The sequence below is a fragment of the Gossypium hirsutum genome, chromosome D01 (assembly GCF_007990345.1).
Source record: "Gossypium hirsutum isolate 1008001.06 chromosome D01, Gossypium_hirsutum_v2.1, whole genome shotgun sequence".
Classification (NCBI taxonomy): Eukaryota; Viridiplantae; Streptophyta; class Magnoliopsida; order Malvales; family Malvaceae; genus Gossypium; species Gossypium hirsutum.
The window spans coordinates 58,374,271-58,391,182 of record NC_053437.1 but is presented as its reverse complement, the minus strand read 5'-3'; the positions used below and the strand labels follow the sequence as shown (position 1 = coordinate 58,391,182).

At 31.9% G+C, this 16,912-nt stretch overlaps 2 protein-coding genes across 5 annotated transcripts; both read left to right on the top strand.

Annotated features, from left to right (window-relative positions):
- Positions 1 to 364: 364 nt before the first annotated feature.
- Positions 365 to 3,669, top strand: LOC107922381 (zinc finger transcription factor YY1). Of its 4 annotated transcripts, none has more exons than XM_016852397.2 (7): positions 365 to 536; positions 694 to 934; positions 1,107 to 1,165; positions 1,718 to 1,917; positions 2,161 to 2,250; positions 2,613 to 2,756; positions 2,873 to 3,669. In XM_016852397.2, exons 2-7 carry the CDS (start codon positions 849 to 851, stop codon positions 3,413 to 3,415), a joined length of 1,122 nt encoding a protein of 373 aa, XP_016707886.1. In that variant the 5' UTR covers positions 365 to 536; positions 694 to 848; the 3' UTR covers positions 3,416 to 3,669. The 4 variants fall into 4 exon arrangements, with proteins under 4 accessions (XP_016707886.1, XP_016707883.1, XP_016707885.1 ...); XM_016852394.2 differs by having other exon boundaries at positions 372 to 536; positions 674 to 934; XM_016852396.2 differs by having other exon boundaries at positions 378 to 536; positions 710 to 934.
- A 1,153-nt stretch (positions 3,670 to 4,822) lies between these two features.
- LOC107921427 (uncharacterized) lies at positions 4,823 to 5,962 on the top strand. Its single transcript, XM_016851278.2, has one exon. The coding sequence runs from the start codon at positions 5,458 to 5,460 to the stop codon at positions 5,830 to 5,832; it is 375 nt and encodes a 124-aa protein (XP_016706767.1). The 5' UTR covers positions 4,823 to 5,457; the 3' UTR covers positions 5,833 to 5,962.
- The last annotated feature ends 10,950 nt before the right edge of the window (positions 5,963 to 16,912 follow it).

The following is a 16,912-nucleotide window of genomic DNA, read 5'->3' as shown; positions in this document are numbered from 1 at the left end:
ATTAAAAACATAATATTTTTATAAAGCATATTTTTATGTTTTTAGGTATAATAATTTTTTGGTCCTCCAATTTTGTAAAAAAAAAATTTTAGCTCTCCATTTAATTTCTCGTCTCTTTTAATATTTGAATTTATATTTTTTATCAAATCATCCAAAATGAATAAAAAAGTTAGTGTTTCTTAACTTTACTGATGTGACATACATGTGGATTGCCAAGTAAATGGTATATTAACATTTAATTAGTTTTTAAAATTTTAAAAAATAATTTTATACTTTTTAATAATTTCTAAATTTTTAAAAATAAAAAATTAACATGCAATGTCAAAATTTAATAACTAATAAAGATATTATATGAATTTGACTTGTATTATACATGTGAGAAAAGATTTTGTAAAATTGTAATGATAAATTTTTTTGTAAATTTCTTTGAAGTTTCGGGACGCACTCTCATCTCTATTTCCACATCCTCCACAGCCAAACAAGCCCCTCCTCCTCCTGGACCCAAGGCCTTCTCTGCATTCGGCAAATTAATTAAGGTAATTTTTCAAACCCTAAGCGTCACTTGAAGATTGATTTCGATTTTGAGTTATCTGCTTCACTCTGCTAACTTTGATTTCCTGGCCCTACTGCTTCTTACTCTCTCCCTCCCTCTCTGTTTAATTTGTTGAGAAAGGATTTTTTTTTTTGAAAAAGCCTATTGGTTTAGCAGAAATATCGCTCTATTTTCCGTTACACTGCGACCCACTGCTATTGAGGTCTTTAGCGGTTGCGGGCGGCGCCGTTACCATGAAATAGCGGCCCACACTGGTATTTGAAACCATGCTGTAAAGTAATCGTAAAGACATCGGATGGAGATGCAGTACGCTCACGGTCTATTCGAGAGACGCCCCCTTCTCAAATCTAAGGCTCCAGCTGTTAAATGGTTCAAAAGATGGTAGATTAAACCTCTCTTTCTTTCTTTTTTTTATCGATTCTATATTACTTTTTTTTTTGTCTAGCATATATGCCAATTGGATTTCTTAACCAAGATTTTGACATGATTTAGTCCTCAAGTTCTTTCTTTGTATTATAGACAACGTCAATGACCTGATCACAATTTTTTTTAGGGTACCTCAAGATGTTGTAGCAACGGGTGGAAAATGCATGGTTTTGAAATGGGTAAATGGTGAGTTCAATGCTCTTCTTTCTATGTTTGTTTTTCTTTTTACCTGCTACTTATTCCTAACTGTGACCTGATTCTTTTCTTTTGCAATGGAAAAGTATGCATTTTGTGTAGAAAGCTTACAACTTGTTTAGCATTGGAATAGAAACAAATATATTGTATGGAAGGTCGTTTCATTATGCTCTATGAGGTTGTTTACGGTAAAGAAGAAATTGATTTTTGTATTATGTTTAATTGTACTTGTAAGGAGTTAAATCCAAATCTTTTGACAGTCTATTTGTTTGGTGATAGAAATATGTCTATATTCCTTTTCACAATGGCTTTCTGGCCCTTTTTTTTCCCCATTTTCCTGAGACTCCCTTAACTGTTTTCATTAGATTGTAGGTTTTGAATGTTTGCTTGGTTATCTTATTTTATTTCTAATAATAGATTCTGTGGATAATTTCTAGGCTATAGAGAGGAGGGGTGAAAGAATCATCCTGTAGGGGACTTCTGTTGTCATCTTCTTTCTGGTTTAGGCCGACCTAACTTTCCTCACCTAATTGTTTTGTTTAGAGAACACCTTGAAAGCATTGAATGACAAGGAGAAAGAGCCTGAAGCACCAGAGCCTGAGCCAGAGCCTACTACTGAAGTTCTCTTCCTTTGCAGCTATGAAGGCTGTGGAAAGACCTTTATTGATGCTGGTGCTTTGAGAAAGCATTCACACATTCATGGAGAAAGACAATATGTTTGTCACTGGGAGGGTTGTGGAAAGGTATCTTGTTTAAAATTTCTACTTCTGATACAACAATGGTACTTTCAGATTTACTTTATGAGAATTCCTCTGTTAGTTCTGGTTCATGCTTTTTTGGGAACTATGGAAATGCTTAATTTCACCTTGAAAGTGTTTCATTGGTGTTTCTTACCATGTGTGTGTGTGTGTGTGTGCGTGTTGGCAGATAAATATAGTCTTTTATTGGCAGCTGTTAATACTGAATACTGTTTGTTAATACTGCAGAAATTTTTGGATAGTTCAAAACTTAAAAGACACTTCCTCATTCACACTGGAGAGAGAGACTTCATATGCCCACATGAAGGTTGTGGTAAGGTGGTAAATCTATCTCATGCTGTTAATCTTCTTCTTTTAATATATGGTTTGTTCCATTACTTGTTTCGGGTATATTCTCTTTTACTATGAAATTTTGAATTGCTCTAGTATATAGCAGGAGATGTAAGGGACACTGAACCCTAATTTCAAACCATATAAACTTTGTCAAACTGCTATGTGGGACATTTGTGATTTTATAGACATAGTTTTGTGTAGTGTCTGGTGATAAGGTTCTCAGCAACTGTTGTTTTTGCTTCAAAGGCTTCCTTTATAAATTTGCTTTTATGGGCATGGGCGTGTATGCATAACATGCTTGCCCTTAATGCTCGGAGTTCTGACAGATTTGATTGTGAGAATGGCAGGCATTCTCCTTGGATTTCAACCTGAGGTCACACATGAAAACACATTCACAAGAAAACTACCATATCTGTCCATACCCAGATTGTGGAAAGAGATATGCTCATGAGTACAAGCTAAAGAATCACATTGCATCACACCATGAAAAGGTTTGTGAATTTACTGTCATAACTTGTTACTGTTTTGTAGAACATGATATATACAAGCCATCTTATTAACCTTGAGATATTAAATCTGATCTAAAATTTGTCTCCACATTTGGTAGAACACGACACCAGAAGTGGCAAAATATGCCCCACCTTTAGAGAAGATAGTTAAAACTCCAAAGCCTACTGGTGGCGCCTATGGTTCTGCATCATCTGATCGCCCTTATGCTTGCCCTTATGAAGGTTGTGAGAAAGCTTACATACATGAATACAAACTAAAACTCCATTTAAGGAGAGAGCATCCTGGACATATGTCAGATGAGAATGCTGAGAACGCGACAGCCAATGCTGACAATGAGATGGATGAAGCCAGTGATCAAGATGCTTATGCTGGAAAGCGAGTTAATGGAAAAAGTCAGAAACAACAAAGTAGGGCCAAGCCAAATGTGAAGATGCCTCCGGCAAAGGTTGCTCGACAGAAAGGCTCGAGTCCATCTCCTGCCACTTTGCCTATACCCAAGAAACAATGGCCAATCAAAGAACAAGTATTTGAGGAAGAGGATAGCGAAGAAACTGAAGAAGACCGTGACAATGTAGATGATGGATGGAGGTACCGGGAAAACAATGAAGATGATGACGAAGAGACAGAATATGAAGACTAGAGCAGACATACATACTACTCAACAAATGTGGTGTTGGGTATTTAGCATCCCTTTCCCTCACTGGTCGTAATTCTATTACAGGAGACTTTATGTATTTGTCTGCATGATGTTAGGGAAAGGGAATTATTCTCGCACTTTCCTTTTTTTCTTCCCAGCTTTCATAGGGCGGTTACTGTTATGCCTTTTTCAGTTTGAAGGGTATGATTTATTAATATACAAGTATGATTCCCAGCTTCGCTTGGGAATTTTTCTCATTACAAATAATTATTAAGCAATATTATAAACCATAATAATACTTATAAAAATATTAATTATTAAATCTTTTTTATTTTTAAAATTATCAATTTTAAATGATTTAATAAATTTCATTCATTCATTTTTATTGCTGTTATCAAATATATAATTCTTACAATTTCTTTATATATATATAAAAAAATGTTACATTTAGTAATATTATCATAATATGTTATGGTTAGACAACTACAAATATGATATTTCATTAATAAAATTCTTTAAAATATAGAATTTATCAAATTGTTTAAAAAAATTAAGCTTAAATATATAAAACGGATATTCAGTTCGAATGTCAAAATATTTTTATTCTTAGAAATCCACATATCTAAAATATTTAAATTAAAATCAAAATAAATTTGAATAATTTATATTCTTTGATTCATATTCATATGCACTATGGATAAATACAGAACAATAAATATAATATTCAAATATGTAATATATGAACACTTAAAATAAGATGTCAAATATTTAAATTTTTATTATACACTTAATGGCTATATAAATAGAAGTATAAATTGTTGTAGGATTATTGTCTTTTACGTATAAATTGTTCCTATTTTGGATTTAATCTCTCCATTTTAATTTAATATTATTTAGTCTCTCAACTTTTACAATATCATTGGTCAATTAAAATCCTTAACTATTCCGGTTAATATGCTTGCGTATTTTTTTCATTAAAACACAAACTCTAACTCATCATGTTGAAATCTACATTCTTTTGTGTTGGAAGGGTGTTCTTAAAAAAATGACGCTAGCATTGTAACCAGAATTGTTACAAATATTAACTATTTGGAGTAATTAATAACATTATAGAAGCAAGGGAATCAAATTATATCAGATTAAAGTGTAGAAGCTAAATCACAGGTTTAAACATAGTAGAGAAACCAAAACTGAAAATCGACCATTATCTTATAACAATAAACTATTTCGACTAATTAATCTTAATGACATTATAAAAGTAAGGGAATCAAACTATGCCAAAGTATAAGGGCTAAAACTAAAATTTGAGCACAAAAGTGAAAACAAATCATTGCCTTACAAAGACTAAAATTGGGTCAGCGACAAATTATGCCAACTTAAAGTGTAAGGACTAAATAAAAATTTTGAATATAATAGAGACACCAAAACCTTACAAAGACAAAAAAAAATGGGACAGCTGTGATTGCCTCCTTTCTCGGGGAGAGTTTTAATATATAGGTATAGGTTTTAGCAAATTTCTTTTTCCTTGGTGATGCATATCTGTTCTCTCTGTTAGTGTTGTGATCAACATCAGGATAAGGAGCTAGTTTCCTTTCGTTTTGGATCATTGTATTTGATTGCAGAGAATTTGAAGGTTTCAAAACAAGTAAAATGGCTGGAATTAGATGAGTTAAAATTTATACCATGCATCAATTTTTACCAGCATGGGTGAAGCGTAAGTACTGGGACTGATGGAGGGGCTCTAATCCTGGACTAGATACCGCAAGATGGTGAAATTAATTGGATTGAATGGAGCAGATTGATGATTTAAATAAGAGGTCAATCCTCAATAGCATCCTCAGGATCCCAAATTTCTTATGGCCAGCATTTAAAGCTGCAAAAATCTTTTCCCTTTTGGTATAGGCTCATCCAATCGGTTTGCCAACCATCCATCCTTACCGCATCTTATCTACTATCTATTCTTAGCCTTTTTTCATTATTTTCCAGCTTTTGGTTCATAAGTTTTAAACCTTCCCTTGCTTGCATAAGCATACCTAAATATAGCAATGGCAACAACAGCCTCAGCTACACCCTCTCCACCCACATTGGCTGCTGCCAGTGTTGGCAATCCCAGGAGGAGAACTAAAGTTAATGTAAATTACATTACAGGATTGAATTCCTTTGGTGGGCTAAAAGCTCATAACAATGTGGTCTCACTAGGCCAACCAGTGTGCATTGAACAATCATTTGCAAAGGTTGTGAGCTCACTCAGAGCTCCATCCAAGGGGAAAGGTAGTGGCGGCGGTGCCCTCTCTTCAACCTGCAATGCAGTTGGTGAGATATTTAGGATTGCAGCAATCATGAATGGACTTGTTCTCGTTGGTGTTGCTGTGGGGTTTGTTCTTCTTCGAATTGAAGCATCTTTGGAAGAGGCTGAGTGAGAATTTAAGACCAACTTTTATATTGCTTCATAAATATCTACTTTTCTTTGTCAAATTTGTACTTTAATTGCTTTCATTCTTCATTGATGTGCAACTTTGATTGTGTTCAACATTTCCAACTACATTAGTATCTTGAGTTGCTATATTGAAACTATATATATAATATCAAAATTCAAATCCATTTCAATTCTAGTTATGATCTCATACTCACAAATACTTCCCACTAGAGATGTTATGAATCAATTAGTTTTAGGGTTTGATTAGAACTCATTTTCTCAATCTATTTGCCTAAATATAGACACATAACTTGTTTTCAAAGGAGGATCCATAACTTTTTGAGCTTTTTTTATGACTCAAATCATTTCTACAAATCATGTTATATTACTCGGATTTGGAATGAATAAAAATACCATGTATTCTTCGTAAATTTAGAATTTAGTCTTTCTACTTTCATTTTTAGGAATCTAATCTCTTTACTTTTTAGCTTTTAAAATTCAAGTCCAACTGTTAACATGGTTGAAATTATTTTATTAAATTCAAGTTCATTACAATAACATTTTTTTAGTTATATAGCTACGACACTAAGTATTTTTTTTTATTTCAAAATGTCACACTAACAATTTTAACAAAAAAAAATTTAATAGTGTTAACAAGTTTACCTGAATTTTGAAATTTGAAAATTAAAAGTACTAAATGATAGTTTGAGTCTTATAAAAAAGAAAAATCTAAATGACAGTTCATACGGTGGTGAGATGTAAATGGCCATTTAAAGAAAGAAATGAGTATGAAGTATGAAAGTCTTATGTTTGAATAACCTCTCCTATGATCAAAGTTAAGTCTTTATAAATGAGTTTGATAATTCCTGGTCATAAAGTTTTGACAAGTGTCCAGTTTGATCTTATCGTGGTTCCACTTGGGGAGCGCAATAACCTTTTAAATATAAGTGACAATGAAATTAACATAGATCAAGCAAGATCCCACATGTGATCTATGTATATAAGGATCTAACATATGTCCTTGGTGAAGTAGATCAAAGACGCTCCACATGCCATATATATATATGTCTGTGAGGTCTATAATTGGTGAAGTGTTGCCCACATTTGAAGTTCTAGCCATGCGATTTGACTTCATGTATATTGAGGAGAGGTTATAAAGTGATCTACCACAAAATGATTTGACTTCATATTTATTGAAGATAAATGCATATGGGTTACACGTGTCCTGAGGAGGAGACACATTCTTTACACGCGAAAGCTTTTATAAATCTCTTAATTTAAATTAAAGAAAGGATTGTTTGAATTTTTACCAATTAATGAGAATAACACGTATTTAGTGTTAAGAGGATAACAAGTCATAATGTATAGGACGTGTGTCAAAATCTATTGGACATAGCAAATTATGTTGTTTAAATCTTCCTTTGGACACCTATGTCTTATAAATAAAGTATTTAGAGACTTCTCTTGACTTTTTGTGTTCTTGTGGATAAAATCTTATGAGTTTAAGGAAAACTTTTGGGAATCCATTTGTTGCCGAAGATCTTTGTTGGAGTTTTTGCATTCAATTGGTTTTGGTAAGTTTCATTTGTGTGTGTGTGTGTGTCTTAGGCTTTCTTAGCAAAGATTTGGAATAAAAAGGATAGGCTTTATACTCTGAATTGCATGGCCATTGGAGGGGTGGTAGAGATGGTTGTAAAAAGGAGAAAGAAAAAGGGTTAGTTCAAGTGCAACAACAGTGGTAAAAATCCAAATAAATATAGGGAGTTTTTAATGATAGTAATTGACAATGAATGTTCGTACAACACCAAAGAGGAGAAGATGATAGAAATGCTAGAGTTGAATGATATTCAATTGAAATCTGGCTCGATCTAGCTCATGATCACATTTATTTATATAACGTGTATGCTACTTTTTCGAGATGTCACATGTCTTAATTAATTGTTTTATTTTATTTTATTTCTTTGTAAAAGTCTCAAATTTTTTTTTTTATAATTTAGGTTAAAATGTTTTTTAAGTTCTTGTACTCCGTACGTACATTTGAAATTTAGTCTCTTTACTTTTACTCCTAAGAATTTAATTGTTCTGTCTTTTAGTTTTCAAATTTTAAGTCTAATTATTAACATAATTAAAATTCTTTTGTTAAATTCATTTAAAAAAACTCATTTGATAGCCATGTAACAAAAAAATGGTGTGGTAATGAATCTAAATTTAACATATTAAATCTTAACGATACTAACAGCTGGACGTATATTTTAAAGTTTAATAAGTAGAGAGACTAAATTCTTGAAATAAAAATAAGAAGATTATATATATTTCAAGTATATGAAAAATACAGAGACTTGGCGCATATTTTAATTTATAATTTATTATAGTAATTCAATTTTAACTTTAAATCCATTTCTAGAAAGCAAGGGCATGGATAATTTGAAATGAATTCAAGCACTGCGTTGCTGTTGAAAGAGGAAGAAAAGATGAGGGACCAGTTTTGGAAATTTTGCAAAAAATGAGTTATAGTATGTTTAGTTGATTTTACTGTATTTTATGGTAATTGATAATAACATGATTTAGTTCACAATTACCCTTTTATGGTAATTGAGTGTAGTTAAAAACCCAGCCACCCACCATAACAAAAATCCAACCTTTCTTTTGCCTTGAAGGTTGAAGCAAGCATTAATATATTTTCCCACCTTTGTATAACAATAGCATAAATACATTCAAAGTTTCTAACCTTATATATAATGGTTTTATTATTTATTATTTTGTATTTGGTTAAATTGACATTTATTAATTTATTTTTATTTTAAAGAAATTAAAAGCATTTATTGTTCAAATAACCAGTATATTATTTAATAAATTATATATATTTAAAAATGTCAAAAAATAATAATGGGACTAATATTGTAACAACATAACAAATAATGGGACTACTTAGGAAATTTTGGGAGATTTTAAGAAAAATGGAAAAAAAAAAGGGGGGGAGTTTGAGACATCTTGTACACTGCCTTGGATATTTCACCCATAGTCTTAAGATTCAACAAGCTCTTTTATTAATAAAACCTAAAGAAAACACTGAATAAAGAAAAGAGAGAGAGAAAGTCGAATGCTCACTTGGTGCATTTTGAAACCAAAGAATTGAGTTCCTTATATAAGCTTATTCACCACATATTCAAAAGAATCAAGGAAAAAATTTGCTCAATATTTTTTTTTCTTTTGGTTTAATGCATCAACTCTAGTATTTTTTAAACTATGAACTAGAGCTAGAAAGAATGAAACATTATTTGTAGAATAATTGGTGAAACTTGAGTTTCTATGAACTAAGAATTTATTATGTAAATTAAAATTCTTGCCACACACATTATACCCACAATATTGTTGTTCAATGCGCTTGTGCACTAATAGGCCATGCATGTGCTTGGATTTTCTTGAGTGCTCTAGAGATTTTGCCACTAATCTCAAATAAGTGGCCCCCACCTCACACGCATGTAGGTTAATCCATCAAGTGTGGATTGCAAATTAATACACCACCTATAAAGGATATGTGTTTAGTTAAGAATTTACTCAACCTCACTTTCTTTGTAATTTTAGCACTATTTTTATCATAAGAAGGCCACAATTTGTATAGTGTTCAACAAATGAACTAATGATTTGTTATTACCCATAAGAACTTAATTCTTGGGATCGCCAATCACATAGGTCAGGTCACCATCATTGTTGATATCTGAATTTGACAATATTCACATTCCGCTCGATGTTTAATTTATTAGTTTTCCCCCAAAGGTTTAGTCAGAGAATTGGTTAAACTCACTACTAATTATACAATCCATTTTAATCAATGAAAGTATTATTTTTTGCCATGGTTATATCCAATTGGCAATCACAATGCACAAACACAAAATGTGTTGGTTTCGTGCCCATCAAATTCTTGAAAAAATTTTCAACCACTAAGTAGTATTAATTAAATAATCATGTAATTATACTCAATCTAAATATATCAAAGATTAAATTTAACAAAATTATTATGCCAACTTTCAAATCCAATATAGACATATGTTCCAAAATTGAAGTTAAACATGATCTAAAGATTGATGTACAAATTTTCTTAGTTTCTTTTGATTTAGCACATATTTTATGAGAATCAATAAAAAAAACAACCCATATTAGATATTCAAAAAATATTTAGTAGAAAAATTTCATGATTACAATAGGCCTTTTCATACAAAAGTATTATTTTTGTTATTACAATATTATTTGACTTTGAAGAAACTTTTACTGTTAACTTTTTTAAATAATCCAATAGAATCCAACTTGGTTTGAATATTAGGAAGATGGAGTACTTCGTTTAAGACTAAGGTATTTTCAAATGTAAGTTTGAGCAAAACTTTACATTTCTCAAGCACATGTGCAATTTGTGAGTCTTCAAGATAGACTATTTGTTCTCCTTCTTCTACTTGGGAGTAAGACACAAATGCATTTTAATTGAAACAAATATGCCTAGTGGCACTGGAGTTTATCTCCCACTCTTTTATATTACTCACAATATTGACTTACGAAATGACCACATAAATTTATGTAATCTATTTCAACCAAATTGACATTTGGCCTAGTAGGATTGTCATTTCTCCCATTTTATTTTTCTCATTGATGTGCATGATAGTCTAGTTCGTTGTAAATGAAACAACTTCATTTTTCCTCTAAGTTAGAATTATTAGTTTTGAGCTTGTAACTGTGTTCTTCTATACCTATTTTTGTGTTGTTTTCCACAGATTGACATATGAAATGGTAGGAGCATTAGCATCATAGCAACATATGAAGCATATGAAGCACCGACGACAACTTCGGGAATACCAATATTGCCAACATCAGTAATAGAAACAATTCCCAAATTTTTTTAGGTTGTTGGAGAATTTGAGCATCATGTAAGTTCTTAGGAAAGAGAGGTGGGTCACAATAAACACTCTTTAAGTATCAAGTTTTTCCTAAACATGCACTTATTCTTAAGAAATTTCGGGAGATTTTAAGGAAAAATGGAAAATTAAAAAGCTAAGCTTGATGTGTATTAGACATTGTCCTGTAGACATATGTTTGAAACCAATGAATGGAGTTCTTTATATAAGTTTGAAGAACCCCTTACTCATTGCTTCCTTAATGACGTGGGATAAAGTGATATTTCTTTTGAAATATCTCATATTTCCAACAAAAAAGGACATCATAAAGAATCTACTAGAGAAAGTTGATGTATATGAAACTAATTAGATATATAATGGAACTAACGATAGAAGTTGAGATATACATTATATCTACTCAAACATTTATAACAGTACTATCTATGTAAATAAACTATATTTGGATTTATATCTAGGTTTATGTCACACCTCGAAATGTCAAAGTTAAGTTGGAAAGGTGAATTTAGAGACTAATATGAAAAACTTACAAATTGAGCGAGCCTTGATGGAAATAGGAGAAATTGGCGGATTGGTTGTGAAAAGATAGCATTTCAACCTTGGTTCCATTTAGTTTAAACTAGGAAATTTTAGTTGGAGACATGATGATTATAGACGTGTAAACTTGACTGTTGAGTTTGGGATTGGTGAAGGAAATGAGTGAGTAGTATATAAGGGGGAAATGTTATTCTTCGGTGGGGTTCCTTCATTTTTCTGTTCTTTCTTCATCTTCTTCATTGGTCTGGTTAAAGGAAAGGAAGATTAAGTGTGGTCTACATAGAGGATAGAATCTGAAGTTTGTGCATAAGTAATAGATAATTTATCAAGCTAGTAAGCTTATTAACCTTTCAGTGTTACAGATTTAAGTAAAGGAAAGAAAGTTAAGGATTTCAGTTGTTCATCGATTCTGCTTTGTATGGGTTTAAATTTTGGACAATCATTTTAATGGCCTCTACATGAAAAAAATTCTAGTTTTTATGATGATAAAATATCTTTGTTGGAGATTCTAAAATAGTTGTTATGTTTTGTAAGCTGGAGGCTCGGGTAGCAAAAGAAGAAGCTATGTAAAAGGCTTTGACGTCAACTCTCAAGTTAGTCCCAGAACTCAAGCCTTAAATGGTTGTTTACAATTTGGTAGTGTTTGCTGAGTCTGTAACTTTTTCTTTAAGATGAATAATTCTATGGCTGAATGATGATATATCAAGATGCATGTTGTGTGTAGATATGAAAGTCTATGGCTGGTTGTAAGTCTATCTATGAGGTATAAATGAAATTTTGACGTGATGTTTGCTGGTTTTGCTGGTTGAGTGTTGAATAAATGATGCATTGTCCTGCGACTGAATGATGTGTAATTGATGAATTACTTCATAACTGAATATTGATGTATCGTGAGGTTTGTAGTGTTGATATGAAAATGCATGAAATGTTGGCATGATGTGTGTTGTGCTTAAACAATAGTGTTGATAGAATGCCCGTGTATGAAATGCATGTTGTTTGATATGTAGAGTGTGGAGGGTTGTTTTAGCGGATGAAAGATAAAGACATGTCACGTGTGCACTTTGTGCTATGTGTTATCTGGCTTTGCAGAGGTTCGGGTGGATAGTACGGAGAATATATATGCATGATTTTTGGCTTTGCGAAAGTTTGATTGGATTACATGAAGATATATGCGCAAATGAATATGATAACGCAATGTGGGTTCTATGTATGTATAAGACTTTGTGGAGTCTAAGACTTTAAGCCCCATTTGTCTGAGCAAGTCCATGGCCATGGCATATGAAAGTTATGAAAAATGTAGAAGCCTATCAAGACTATCTTACGTGTATGATTTCATAAAAGGAGATTTGCTCTTAAGAATCCAATTACATGTTATCTGTTTCTAGAAGTAGACCGTGGATAATGGGTTATCCATTATTACGAGAAATTGAAAGGATTTGACGGTCCAGATTTGTCTAGTTGAGATGAGTTGATCTCTTATGAATCCGCAGTGAAGGTTTTCCTTATGAATTCGCTAATATGTTTCGTAAAGCAGAATTCTGCATACTTGGGTTTGAAACATGAACCCATGAGGATTGTAATACTAATCTGAGTCCATTAGGACTACTCGCTAATAGCAGTCAGCAACAAGGACTATTTGCCGAGATAAGTTTTATTTGTTACTGTAATTATTGGTGCAAAGCACTATAGGAATTATCCATTGGTTTTCTTACACAAGTTCTCAAGTAAGAATCCGCAAGAGTTTCTTCTCAAAGAAATAGGTGCACAAGAGTTTGCGAAGGCAACTAATCAAGATAGAATTCGCAGGGATAATCCACCAAAAATGTCAACTGCTATTAAATCGGTATTCTGACATTTCATCTATGAAATCTCATCAGTGGAGGCTTTATGTGTGCAAGGCTTGTTATAGCCGAACGTGAAATCTTTTGTTTTCAAATTTTCGAAAGTAGATTATCTACAATCAATTAAGATGATTTGTTCACCAGGATGTGCGAGTAAGTAGGCTAAGGTATCATTGAAGATAATGTGCCAAGTACGAGTTAGTTAGTATGTGCGATGTAAATACTACACTAATGAGATTGGCGAACCTTCCTAGTATAGATAATCAAACTTTAATTCAAAATCATAAAGTGCCAGCTTATTAGTATTCTTTTAATACGAGGTGTGGATAACTCAATAAGTTCACTTGAACTTACGTTTTATGACATTATGTATTGTGGGTAATAAGGGAATTAGATCGTTTGTGGAAATACCAGATTAAAATCCGTCATAATCAAGCAGTTGTTCTTCCTAGTCGTAATATGCATACAACGGGGTGACCCAAAGGTGGCGTCTCAGGGTTAGAGTTTTATTTGTAATTAGTTTTGATAAGAATATTATTTCCAAGCTAAGTAAATATTTGATATGTTTAAACTACTTTGTAAAATATTTTGTATCTTAGATTAAGGTTACAAATTAAAATAAAATCATGTGACGTATTCAATTAGATAACTGTTAGAGTTGTGTGACCCAATTTCCTGTTAAATAAAATAAGATATTGCTTACAAGTCAAGTTAAACAAAAATATATTTTCTTCCTAGAAGATTTAATATTTATTAGTTTAATATACTTAGCATTTATTAGCATAATTTATTTGATCTACGAATTTAGTCTATAAATAGATTCTTTTACGACCTTATAAAATACACCAATTAAATATTAGAACTCATAACAGTTTTGGAAAATTTTGTGTTTACGTTTTGAAGGTTCTTTGTTTTTTGGGTTTCAAGATTTAGTTTTTATTTTCATCTTTTGTACTCTTTGTTATTTTACTATTATAGTAAAATTATCTTTGCTGGTGTTTTTTATCCTCTTTGAAGGGGTTTTTCCACGTTAATTTATGTGTTCAATTTCTCAATTTCTTCTACTATTTTTACTTGTCCATTGCTTAATCAAATTGATACCCAACAAGTGGTATCAGAGCTAGTTTAAATTTTCGTACATCAACCCATTCAAAGATGGCAACAACAAGGTTTAACATTGAGAAGTTCAACGGTGTCACAAATTTTAATCTGTGGCAAGTTCGGATGATTTCAATTCTAGTTCAGACTGGCCAAAAAAAGGTTGTTACCAAGAAAAAGCCTAAGAATCTAGATCAGACAGAATGTGAAAAGCTTGATGAAAAAGCCCTGTCTGTAATCCGATTGTGCCTCACAAACAATGTATTGTAGAAGGTGTTAATAGAGAAAACCTCATTCGCCTTGTGGAAAATGTTAGAAACTCTTTATGCGACTAAGTCTCTGGCTAACCATTTAGTGTTGAAACAACCTCTATTTACGTTTTGCATGAATGAATGTGAGCTTCTTAGAGACCACATTAGTCAATTTATTATTCTTTTGAATGATTTAAAGAATGTTGAGGTTAAGATTGACAATGAAAATCAGGCTATGTTATTATTATGCTCTTTACCCTCTTCATACAAGTCTTTTAGGGAGACCCTAATTTATGGCAGAGACAAACTCTCGTTCGAAGATGTAAAGAGACATTTGTTGAGTAAAGACAAACTCAACAATGAGTTTGGTTCGGATAGCAAGTTAGATAGGCAAGCTTCCGTTTTTGTAGTATCAAAGAAGCGAGACAAAATGTGTCGCTATTGTAAGAAGTTAGGTTATGTCAAAGCAGATTGTTATAAACTGCAAAATAAAAGGGCTGCTGAGAGTAACAAGAAAGATGTAGCTGGTGTTAATATGGTCGACGAAAGCGGTGATGATTTATTGTTAATGTCAATGAGCAGTAGCTCTGAGCTTATGTTCGAGTGGATCCTAGATTCGGGATGTTCTTTCCACATGTGTCCCAACAGAGAATGGTTCTTCATATACAGTTCGATTGAAGGTGGAGTTGTGTGCATGGGAAACAATTCATCTAGTAAGATAATCAATATTGGTACTGTTAAAATTAGGATGCACAATGAGACGATTAAGACATTCTCAGATGTCAGGTATTTACCTGATTTACGAAAGAATCTCATCTCCTTGAGTATTTTAGACTCGAAAGGTTGCAGAATCAACATTGAGTTGAACGGCATTAAGATGTCTTGTGGAGCTCTTGTTTTATTAAAAAGTAAAAGGACCAACAGTCTTTATATTCTAGAAGGTTCTATAGTGACCGGTGAAACCGAACGTCCCTCATTCGTTACAAAGTCGAAGTCAACTCGTTTGGAGCGAAGACAACTTGGTCATAGGAGGGAAAAAGATATGATCGTTGCGTTGAAAAGAGGTTCTCTTTTGGATGCAGGTTTTGAAAAGTTAGGGCACTGTGTTAGTGAAAATCAAACCCGAGTTAATTTTGATTTGGTAGTGCACAAGTCAAAGGCTAGAAGTCTTCCAACTTCTAAGCATAGATTCGACTCAGTTAATTCCCTACATAGTTCAAGATAGACCCATGGCGAGCTTTGACAAAGATGGCGTCTTGAGAATTCATGTCAAGGTGGAGATTATTAGAGTTGTGTGACATAAATTCCTATTAAATAAAATAAGAGATTGCTTACAAATCAAGTTAAACAAAAATATATTTTCTTTCTAGAAGATTTAATATTTATTAGTATAATATATTTAGCATTTATTAACATAATTCATTTAACCTACAAATTTAGTCTATAAATAAGCTCTTTTACAACCTTAGAAAAGACACCCATTAAATATTAGAACTCATAATACTTTTGGAGAATTTTGTGTTTACGTTTTTCGGGTTCGTTATTTTTCGGGTTTTGGGGTTTAGTTTTTATTTCCACATTTTGTACTATTCATTCTTTTACCATTATAGTAAAATTATCTTTGCCCATAATTTTTTATCCTCTTTGGAGGAGTTTTTCCATGTTAAATTTGTGTGTTCAATTTTTCAATTTCTTCTATTTTTTTCACTTGATCGTTGCTTAATTAGGTCGATCCCCAATAATAACTGTATTTTAATAATAACTGTACCAAATCAGAATGACAGAATACACATTAAAAAATATGTTAATTTATTTTCAGTTATCTGTAATTCGAATTTAGTGATCGGATCGAATATAAGGTGTTATAATCTATGCATAACATATACATATAAACACCAATCTTCAACATTTACGGTAACAATGCCTTGACACCTAAATATTCTTGAACACAATATTATTTTAAACTTCAACAATCTATTTATGAGGCCATAGACTTGCTGTACAAAACTTCATGGTGTTTATGCATCAATGTCCACATATAAATGAACAAAATCTTTAACAATTATGAATAAACAATAAAAATATATTAATATATAAAATAATCTTTAAAAAGAAAAGAAATAGATGAATGTGTAAAACTAAAATCTTCACAAAATAGGTTCACAATTTTTTGACTAATTGAGCAATAAAGGAAATGGAAAAAAGTTGTTCTATGTGGTCAATAGATTTTTTTTATGGAAACAACCACAAAAACAAAGTAAAAACAAATAATAGTCGAGAAACTAGACAACTAGCACAACAAAAGCCATAAAAATCAATATGCTCCCTATTTTAAGCAAAGGGAAAAGATTATATGAAACAGTAATACCATGTTATTTGTATTAATTTTTTAATGGTTTTATGCTACATCAGCAGTTTCATCTTAAATTTCAACATTTTCATCCCAATAAAATCAA

What these genes read in the sequence shown, in the direction of transcription:
- LOC107922381 (XM_016852397.2), top strand. Translation starts at nt 849, where the DNA reads ATGGAGATGCAGTACGCTCACGGTCTATTCGAGAGACGCCCCCTTCTC. An exon ending in GGTTTTGAAATGGGTAAATG is followed by an intron (nt 1,166 to 1,717) that starts GTGAGTTCAATG and finishes TGTTTTGTTTAG; the next exon opens with AGAACACCTTGAAAGCATTG. An exon ending in TTGCATCACACCATGAAAAG is followed by an intron (nt 2,757 to 2,872) that starts GTTTGTGAATTT and finishes CACATTTGGTAG; the next exon opens with AACACGACACCAGAAGTGGC.
- LOC107921427 (XM_016851278.2), top strand. Translation starts at nt 5,458, where the DNA reads ATGGCAACAACAGCCTCAGCTACACCCTCTCCACCCACATTGGCTGCT.